Here is an 11,564-nt window from a genome sequence, read left to right as displayed (position 1 = left end):
ACAAGGTCATGTGGAGAAGGAGGTTTGTGCATTTAACAGGACAGATAGCTCAAGGTATGTTCTTGTTAAATCTAAGTCTCAGTTAAAAAAAAAAAAAAAAGGAAGAAGAAGAATGATAGAGAAAGCTTAGAAAGGTTCCAAAGATTAAGGACCAGTACTGATTATTAACCAATTTGAGAGTACTAACTCTTTGCATATTTTAATTTGCATGTATTGGCAAGTTATCTTTGTTTTTAGAGTTGTTATTTTAATAACCAATAAAGTTTATTTTCACTCGAGAAATGATACATCTTATCAATTCTTATCTCTAGGCGACAATGAATAGTCGACTGAATATCTAGACATTTCATAACACAAAAAAAATCTAACAACTTATTGACTAATTGTCAATTAACTCGATTTGACTTAACTGATCTAGTCTAGTTCATAAATCATTACATCATTTGAATTGGGTAGGGCTAACTTTGCAACAATAGTCTCACAATTTGTATTATCATGTACCACATTCCCCACAATCAAATTTGTACATATCATGCATTGCTCTCATCAACTCTATCTCCCCACTTCTTCAAGCGCAATCTTGCCGTCTCTGCCTGCAATTTTAACATATAAACCATAAGCACTACTATTGTTTTCTAATAATTTTGAAAAATAAGTTCAAATAAAGACAAATGAGTATCAAGAAGATGAATTCAAAATGAAGACATTTGAAGACTTCCTTTGATATTTGTATATGAAAATTAGGAGTTCCTCTAACATTTGAAGATTAGGAGTTCGCCCTAACATTAACTATTGACGTTTTATAATTTTTTCAATAAAATTCTTATTTATAAAAAAAATTATATATATCATCGTGAAATTTTTTTTCAAACATTTCAACATTCGTTTGTTAGAAATTCATAAACTATACGAAGTAACAATAACACTAGTCGAGAGAACGTATATAGTTTTAATTATTTTTATTTTCAAGGGAAAAATGAGAATAATATTATGAAATGGGAGTAATGCTTAATGGGAAAAATAATATTTTTCATTAATTTTGATTTAAAAATTTAAGGAAACTAAAAATTAAATGAAAAGGGCTGATATTAAGAGAGTGTAATGAAATGATATAATTAAGAGAAGCTTAATTACCTCTTTGTCCCAGTCGCATCGAATGGTAATTATTGTCAACATCAAGGTCTGAACTGCAGTCCCTCCAAAAATCATTCCAGCCCATATACCCTATTATTATTATTTAATCCAAAGTTAGAGAGTGATTGAATGCCATAAATACAATGGCTCTAATCCAATAATTAAAAGGGCTCTCCATGACATTGTAGGATATACCCTACGTTTTAAAGCATGTTCCCTATTTTTTTTTAATGTTTATGTAATGGTGAATTGAACCCAATCTTATTCAAAAAATTTTGAGAAAATTGACGAGAAAAGAGATGTTGAGACGTTCATACCATAACTCCATAGTTGAAGACCCATCCATTACAAATCCAAGGGGTACCCCAATCAGATAGTAACATCCCAAGTTGATGTATGCAACAACGGATTGCCACCCGGATCCAACAGCAACCCCTAAGCCAACAACAATCACCCAACAAATTAAAGTAAATTAATCCTAATTAATGAACTAATTACTCAATTAAGTTAAAGTTATACATTGACTAAATATATATCTAAATATCTGTATTTGTACGTTTTTTTATTTAAATATTTTAATTTTTTATAATTATTTCAATTATTTCTTGAATTATACAGTTTCGAGTCAATTGCACATTTTGACAAATTTATTGAAAACAATAAATTAAATATAGTTTAGAAATATAATTGAAATAATAAAAAATTTAGAAGTGTAATTGATTTAAAATTATATAATTTAAGAGTGTAATTGAAATAATAAAAAATTTAAATATTTAAGTAAATAAACATATAAGTATAAAAATTAAAATACATATTTTAACTGAGGGCTTGCTGTCTGCAATATCTTTAAATTACCTGAGAGAACTGGTTGGACACTGTTGAGGAGGACAGTGAAGGCTAAGAGCATTGCGAGCTTGCTTACTTCTTTGAGGACAAGTTTGCTAGAGGTGAATATTAGGGCAATTTCATTGTGAAAGATCAGAATCATCAACCAGAAGAAGAGCCCGATTGATACCGATGTCGTCACCGACACTATCGTTGCGAACTTGGCGCCTTTACCGTTGCCCGCTCCCAACTCATTAGCGACCCTAACCCTATTGTCATCGTCATGCATACACAATCACGAGGTTAAATGCATTCATTTTTTAAAAGAAACGATAAAGATACATTACATATGAGGGTGTGTTATTTCGTATTTGTATTGTTATTTTTTTTTTCTTAATATTTAATTTTTTTAATTTATTCTCCTACCTGATGTGAGCATGCAAAGGGAGAGGATGGGAGGGGGTGGGTCCCACGCCCTCCTTCTCATTTTTCTTGCATCATATAAACATTACAGACATCTTAGTAACTCCGAAGGAAACATGAGCTATACATTTTATCGACGCATAAGTTCAAAAAAAATAAAGCAAGTATTAAAAAAGATAAAAAAATTATAAGGCGGTGGAACCGGATAATATACTAATAGAAGTATGGAAATGCATGAGAGAAGAAGACATCTCTTGGTTAACGAAATTATTTAACACGGTCCTTAAATCAAAAAATATGTTAGATGAGTGGAGGAAGAGTATTTTAATTCATATATACAAGAACAAATGAGATGTTCAAAACTGTGAAAATTACAGAGGAATTAAGTTAATGAACCATACTATGAAACTCTAGGAGAAAGTAATAAAACAGAGGCTCAAAAAAGAAATAGACGTCTCGAAAAATCAATTTGGTTTCATGCCTGGTAGGTCAATAATAGAAGTTATATACTTACTGAGACGCCTAATGGAAAGGTATCAGCATTGTAACACCCCCGCCCCATTAGAGGGCGTGCCACTATACTGGGGCCCATCGTATCCATACATAATCCCTTTCCTTATACATTTCTCATACATTGAATGCCAAATGTCAAAGGGAAACCCCCCAGCAAATCATTCACATTGCGGAAGTGATAATCGAAACCCGATATGGTACATAATCAACTCACTGTATTTAAAATAATATAAAAATTTATACCATATATTACCATCATATTCTCAAATACATAAATACATTGAGACACGTTTCCCGAGATAACATCTAAACACCCTAGGTGCAAATCATATGAAACCTCGAATACACATAGCCATTACTCTTCTCGTCTAAAACATATCTGGATAGATAAACTTCCAGAACCATCTACTGAATCCATTGGCCACGCCATCACGTGCCGTCATACCTCAACCTGCTCCTTGCCCTAACTGCAAGTCTCAACTGGAACGTTGAATGTTCTAAGGGCATAACCTATTAGAAGATGAAACTTTTAGTGAGGGTCCAAAAATATATATATGAATGCATGATGCAATAACATGAACAACATTTTTGCCCTTTAATGTAACTTTCCGGGCCCACCAGCCCGGTTAGGAATCCTAGGCAAATCCCGAACCTCTGCAAGATAAGCCTAATGTTATTCCCTCAATGCCCTAGGGGAATTATGGCTACACTCTGGGGGCGACATCCCATTCCCATGCATAAATATCAATATGATAATAATATCGTGCCATGCAAATATTAAGACTTTTAATGCAATATGACAAAATGAACATTGCATTCATAAATAGCATGCATATAAGCAATCATATCACAAATATAAGTTCTTGTGATAAAACCACTCACATTTGCCCAAAGATCAAGACATCTCGAAAAGCGCGCATCGCCTTGATATGCTTGCCCGACCTCGATTCTCGTGCTAATTCTTAAAAGTTGCACCAATCATATCATCTCGATCTCCTCAATCATAAAATAATATTTAATCACTAAATATTCTCAATATTCCATTTACTTCCTATTTTCCTTCATTTTTCTTCATAAAAATCCCAATAAATACCTTAGGACCATTTTTTCAAATCTATCTTCACAACAATTCATAATATGCTATGAACTTTAAGAAAAAAAATACTGAACTTACCCAGATATTGCGTTTTCACGCAAAACGAGATTCTTTGGCTCTAAAACTGAGACATCAGGAATCTCAACTTCAGATTTTTTGCCCGAATTTTTAGGCCCATGCACGCGCCCCAACACGCTGGCGCGTGGCTCTACGTGTGAAGGCCAGGCACCGACCTTCTTCTCCGGCGCCAGCAATGCTAGGTCTCTGCACCTCAATAAAGCTCTCTTCCAGTCAACCCTAATGCTACCTCTTGATGCTCGAAATGAGCTTTGGAAAGCCTTCAACCGACCGGCCAAAGTCTCGGCCGATGGTATCACCTCCCAATTCCGGCCAGCTTCGAAACCCATCTAAACCAACACGAAAATGCTTTATTTCCTCTAGAAACCCTCCTCAACTCATGGGCTTCAAAAGCCCCTTAATTTGGAGCTTCAATTCGTTCGCAAACCCCTTCAATTTTGAGCTCCAAATACTCCATTTTTCGGCCAAGCCCTACCTTTATTTATAGGCCAAATTGACGCTCCAATCGGCCATGGGTGCCTTACCCAATGCCTTAAACGCCTCAAGCATCCCTTGGGCGACCAAAATCCATCGACAAAATGCCTTGAAGGGCCATTTACAAGTCGCGACCAACCGACCAAGACACAGTCGGATTTTTTCAAAAATCCCGCCACCTTGATGCTCACAAACGACCCAGCTTCGGTCTTTGAGCTCCCTCGACCATTACCTCGAGATCCCTTCGGTCGGATGCTTTGATCAGCGACTGGCAAGATGCTGGTCGGCCATGGCTTCTTCAACTTTCGCAAAATTGCATTTCAGCCCCGTCATTTTCCAAATTACACTTTAGCCCTTTCTATCAAGCCCTTGTTCTTTCTTTCATTACCATTAGGACCCTCATGATCCAAAACCCTTACTTTCTCTTTTGAAGATTCCGATAAATTATCGTTTCGACCTCCCTCTGGCCGACTCAATAAATTTTAAGAAATTACACTTTGGCCCGAATTTTCGTTTTGGACTTAAACTCATTCGTTTCTTTCTAAAACCTCTAAAGGGTTGTTTCTTATGAAAAATCGAAGCCCCCTCAAGCTTCTGTTGACTTCCGAGAAGTCTCCTATAACGATTCAGTTTTGCAGCCTAATTGGCAGCTGCCTTTTTGCTATACCGAAAATCGTTCATGATCTCATTTCTTTTTGCACCATAAATCCTATCTAGGGGTGCTCGTTAATGCCACATCATTTTCCTTTGGCATCTCGGCTCCAAGGAGCTCCAAGGCACTCCCAGCAGTCGATTCGGTCATTCATACGATAATAAATTACCGTTATACCCTCAATTTATCCTTAAATTTCATTCTTGCCCCAAAATAAATTACCCTTAAGTCCTTTAGAATTTCTCGGGTATGACAAGGATCATCAGAAGAACCTGTATATGGTGTTTATAGATATAGAAAAGGCCTATGATAGGGTCCCTAGAGAAGTATTTTGAAGGGTTTTAGAGAAAAAAAAGAGTCTGAATAACTTATATACAAGCCCTTAAGGACATGTATCATGGTGTAAAAACAAGGGTCAGAATATGTGGAGATGATACTGAACCATTTAAAATTACAATGGGACTGTATCAAGGTTCTACACTAAGTCCATACTTATTTACTTAGTAATGGATGAACTCACTAAACACATTCAAATAAAGGTGTCATGGTGTATGCTATTTGCAGATGACATAGCGTTGGTGAATGAAACAAAAGAGAGAGTGAACAATAAACTTGAGTTGTGGAGAAACAATTTAGAATCTAAGGGATTTAAATTAAGTAAAAGAAAAATAAAATATATTGAATGTAAATTTAGTAAAAATGCAAGAGTGGAGGATATTATAATAAAATTGGAAAACCAAATCATGCAAAAAAAATACAATTTTCGATATTTGGGATCAGTGATTCAAAAAGATAGAAAAATTCACGAGGATGTCGCACATAGAATTAAGATAGGTTGGCTAAAATGAAGAAATGCATCGGAGGTGTTATGTGATGGTAAAATCTCATTAAAATTGAAAAAAAAAATCTATAGGAAAACTATAAGACCAATCTTGTTGTATGGTTCAAAATGTTGGATAATCAAATACCAGTATGAGCAAAAGACGAGCCTGGCGGAGATGACGATACTAAGATGGATGTGTGGCCATACAAAAAAAGGTAAAATTAGAAATGAGGTTATTCGTAATAAGGTAGAAGTAGTGCCAATCGAGGAGAAGATGAGAGAGACTAGACTAAGATAGTTTGGTCATTTGAGAATAAGAAAAAGAGACATTCATATGAGATGAATTGATGAAATAAAATAATTAGTTAAAAAAATGTAAAAATAGATCTAAGAAGATTTTGGAAAATACATTAAAATTTGATATGAAGTATATGAATTTAAATAAAATATGACAAAAAATATAAATACATAAAAGTCTAGAATCCATGTAGCTGATCTCACATAATGAGATAAAGACTGAATATGTTATTATTTTTTATTTTTTAAATTAAATAAAATCTTTCAAGTCCGTAGATGGGAATAATGGTCCTTTCTTCCACTGTCCGACAGCTAAAGGACAGGACAATTATACGTACTTTAATGTCTTTGGTCTTTATGTTATTGACAAGACGACCATCTTTTTCATGTCTTTGGTCTTTACGTTCGTACTCAATTTAATTATCATGTCTTGTGGCTATGAATTGATACTTAATTTCTTGAAAGGACAAGACCAAGTAGGGTCCAACCTGAGAAAATTGTCTATTACTTCTCAGATTTGTGACATTAGGGTGACACAAGATGGAGAAAAATATAAAATAAAGAGCAAATCATGAAAATAATTTAATATTTTTTATGAATTTATAATTTTATTTAATATTTTTAATTTTAACAATTAATTCTAAAGTAACTTAATTAACTATACTTTTATCTATTGATTTAGAGAAAACGTATTGATCCTGATTTAATAATTCACGTGTCATATAATAATAATATTTATAAAATTCACATATACACATAAATAAATAAATAAAATATAATTTATTACACATAATTCATTTACTTTTTTGTTTATTTATGTGTTAATGTGGATCCCATAAAATTATTATTATATGATACCAGATATGTCTTGTCAATAAAAACATACTCCCCTTAAATCGATTTTATATATTAGATAAAATTATATTTAATTGAGTTAATTCAGACTTAATTATCAAAATTAAAAAGACTAATTAACGTTACAAAGTTACGAAAAAGATTGAATTATTTTTATGATTATCTCTAGAATAAGATGCCACCCAATGGGTATAATTATCATAAATTTATAAGAATTATTTGTCAAATTTATTTATAAATATAACATTTCTCTTCACATTAATATTTTAGAAATTTATATTAATACAAGATGTAATATCAACTATTAACGTAAGTTATTAGTATCACAAATGTTAAACTTAAATATATGATAACGTACCCAGTGGCAGCAAAGAAAGCCAGAGGAATCATCATTTCCCACCCGTTAATATTCATGCTGCACAGAATTGAAGGACAAACAAAAGAGGCCAAATCTAATGAATTAATGAATAACAAATGATCAGTCAATGGGCGTGAAGAAAGCCCACCGAATATTCACGTAAACTTAAATATTCAGTTGACAGTATATAATATAGTTCAGTAATGACAATGCAAATCAAACTCTCCTAATCGTGTCACAAGGAGAATATAAAACAAACTCATATTTCTACTCATTTTAAATTTTAAATTCTAAATTCTAAACTTTTCATAGAATAAAAAATAAATTATAAAAATTATGTTCTACTACACTTTGACTTGGACGTTAATTGTTTGAATCATTAGAGGTTGGCGAATTAAGGGTGGGGCATGCACCTATGTAATCTTAACAAATGTCTCAAATTATTTGTTAAGATCGTTATGATATCATTTTTAGAATTATTTATATGCATAGAAATTTAAGATGCGTTTTGACCTTAATATTTAAGTTTATGATTTCATAATAATCTAGTTCTGAGATGAACAAAATTGAACAATCTTGATAATATCACGAGTTTAAATAACCAGTTGATCAATCTCTAACAACACATAGTTTAAAATACTTGAAACAAAATCTGTAGACATAAAACCAACAACTCAATTGATTTCAAGGTATAGTCCATCAACTATTCAATTGAGAATACTTATTTGTAGAGATATTCGACACCTATATATATGATGTGGGAATAATAAATAAGTTAAAAATTAAAACCTTATCTTGTCACGTGTTCATATCATGTCAATAAGTGACTGGGAGATGATACAGCTCTCTTTGGCTTAGTTTGAAGAATTAACTATCAAAAAATAACCACTAATTCATCACACCCCCAAGTGATAATTCTACTTGGCTCTCATTTCTTCTTTGGATAAGAAGCCAGGAACACTGATTTATCCTAAATTGGGAACATTTTTGACACGACCATCTCCTCTTCATCTCTATTTGGTATGAGGGATTTTCTCATAATATACAATCATCAAATCTAGGGATCTCAAAGATATAATTTTGAATATCTCCATCACCTATATAAAAGCATAAAACTCCCATAGCTAAACCAAATAACTTTAAGCATCAATGCTCTATATATACAGGATGAACAAACCTCGCCTTTTTAACAAATACTCGGATCGAGACAAAACTTGTGAGGATTACCCGCTTATGAAAACACATATTGTTCAAGTCCACACTAATAGAGTTGATATTGCCATCTGGGCATGGTTTCATCATTAGGCAGACAAAGATTTCTCCCTAATCAATCTTAATAAGTTTTGGAGCTTCAAAACATTAAAACGTACGATCAAACAGAATAAATCTTTTGGGTGTCATAGAAATAAAAGAACATAATCAATAAAAATGAACAAAAAAATAAATAATAAAAGGAGAAGATAAGAATGAAGAAGTTTCTGACCATATGGACAGAGCATCCACCGCTATTTCTGCATTCTTCAGGTTTCCGGTCATCAATATCAGTATCTTGTAGTACCAGCTCTCCAAACTGTTCAATTCAATTTAAACACAAACAACTTAGTGAGATCAGAACTCACAGATATCGAGATCGACATCGAGATCGAGAGGGAGACAGAGAGAGGACCAGAGCATGACGCCAGAAGCTGCAGAGAGTTTGACAAACTGCCAAAGACCAGAAAAGGCTTCAATGGAGAAGCCGGACCAGGTGAGAGGGCACCCTCCAAACACGGTGTAACCCATTAACCCGATCACCAGAACCCACCACGAGAAGTTCAAAGTCACGGCCACGCCGACGACTCCAAGCTTGAGGCGGTAAACGAACAGCCAGCTGACGAACACGTGGACCAGCAGAGCCGCCAGCGACACCCAGGCGATCACGCCGGTCTTCAGCTGGCTCTGCAGGAACCGCTGCAGCGGGAACTGGAAAACGAAGCTGAAGTGCAGCGGAATCATCCATATGGCCGCCGAGCCGGAGAGTTCGGCCACCGTCGGCGTCTGCCCCAGAAGCTTCAGTATCGGAGAGGCAAATATGTAAACCGGCAAAAGCAGGACTCCACAAATGAAGAGAACTATCCAAGAACGCTGCATATATATCCCCAGCATGTGGTATTTCTTGGCTCCATAAGCTTGCCCGCATAGCGTCTCTAAAGCGCTCGCCATCCCCAACTGTTGATTAGTATATGTACCATATTAGATCAACAAACAGGAGGTTCACCATCCACATCAAATGATAGTCTACTGATACGTGGTCATGTGCACCCCCAAAGATCTTTTGCAGTCTAGTCTTTGGGTACAGATAGATACCAAATAGTGTTCTTAATTACTAGTGACCAGAGACTCGACAAGACAGGACTCAAATCAATGAATTTTAACGTACCAAGAGGCCGAAGTTGAAGCCGACGACGACATTGCTAGCGATTGAGATGGCGGCGAACTCGTGGTCGCCGAGGTGGCCGGCGAAGGCCTGGGTGATGACAAACATGGAGTAGGAGGCGATGCGGCTGAAGATCGCTGGGCCAACTATGTGCCATAGCTTCTTGGATTCAACCAAGACTCTCCGCGTAAGATCGACATCTTCGTCTTCGTCTTCTTGATGTTTGGATCCGACGGCGGGTGATGAATACTCTAACAGGGGCGCTTTGCGTTCATCCATGGCCCCCTCGCTCTTCATATTGCTACCTATATCTGATATATCTCTGAATTTCTTTGGGCTAGAGAGAGCGAGAGAGAGAGAGAGAGAGCCGATATGAGTATTGCAAGCACACCGCCATCATATACAGAAAATTTATTATCCTCCTGATTCTACATTTTTAAATGATAATATTATATATATATATATATATTAATTATAGAGAATGGCATAGATCGAGTAGTTAAATGAGTAATATGTCAGTGTCAATTTGGTGGGTTGCGAGTTTAATCCTCGCCTTACATAAAAGTCAAAGGTCTAACATGTGATTTACTTCTCTTGGCGTAATCGAAAACACGAGTATCGAGAATCATACAAGAACGATCATCCCAAAAAGGTCAAAAATTATATCATGAGAATTTGAGTTATTACTAGGCCAAATCTTAATATTTTTGAATATAAGTTTACCTACACATCTATTCGACTTAAGTTTTTTCTCTTTTTAACTTTCACTTTTATTTTACTATAATCAAATAAACATTAATCCCTAAATATTAAGTCATAAAATTATTACATAAGTTTCTGATGCAGGCTTTGAAAACTTTCTCTGACTTCCAACTTCTATATACACTTGTATAGTTTTTACTTTGATTGATTTTGAGTAAAAGGTGTATATCTTTATCGTGATTTCATGACAAAAACAATCAAATTTTGCGATTACACTCTTTCCATAACAATTAAACACTCTTTTGTAGGAATTCCATTCTCATTTTCATTATTTTGACCTTTATTTTTCCAATCAAACGTTGTTGTCGTCGAGATATAATAATAAATTTATAATTATAAAAGACTAGTTTTAGGTTTTTAAAAAATTATAAGACAAAAAACAATTAGAGACGCGAATTGTCTCTTGATCGTGTGAGCCCTCTAATACTAAGTCAATCTCAGCCAGAAAAAAAAAATATTCAAGTAGATTGTGTAGAAGTTATTGTATACCTAAAGAGTGAAAAACTATCTCTTATTTATAGAGACTTAAACTTATAGATGGGAGAGTATTTGCATCTTTCAAAATCATTTATTCTGATTTTCAAGGCACTATTTCAGAGACTAGTTAGCATGCTTCGACTTAGACCACATTTGGAATGTTTCCAAGAGATTATCACTTTCCTCGAGAATCTTCTTTTCACGTCTGAATGAGAGTTACTGATGAGGTCTCTGAAAGACTTAGACAAGAGACATATATACCCTCCCTCTTTATCTTTCGTCACTACAAGAAATTGAGGGATTTACCCACACACCTAAATGTGGGTAAAAATCACTTTATGTGTCAATTATAATTTTTCTTTACACATAATGCAAATGTCA

The 11,564-nt window shown here is 34.5% G+C and overlaps 1 protein-coding gene across 1 annotated transcript; it reads right to left on the bottom strand.

Moving 5' to 3' along the window:
- Positions 1 to 308: 308 nt before the first annotated feature.
- Positions 309 to 10,351, bottom strand: LOC127798867 (protein DETOXIFICATION 27-like). Its single transcript, XM_052332505.1, is given in 9 exon segments — positions 309 to 593; positions 1,135 to 1,224; positions 1,452 to 1,480; positions 1,483 to 1,569; positions 1,990 to 2,228; positions 7,529 to 7,585; positions 9,012 to 9,098; positions 9,195 to 9,736; positions 9,948 to 10,351. Coding segments are annotated over 9 exon segments (1,488 nt in total). The 5' UTR covers positions 10,242 to 10,351; the 3' UTR covers positions 309 to 530.
- Positions 10,352 to 11,564: the final 1,213 nt, after the last annotated feature.

Source organism: Diospyros lotus, chromosome 4, assembly GCF_014633365.1.
Source record: "Diospyros lotus cultivar Yz01 chromosome 4, ASM1463336v1, whole genome shotgun sequence".
Taxonomy (NCBI): Eukaryota; Viridiplantae; Streptophyta; class Magnoliopsida; order Ericales; family Ebenaceae; genus Diospyros; species Diospyros lotus.
Note: the sequence above shows the minus strand (reverse complement) of the source record. Positions and strands in the feature narration are given on the sequence as shown.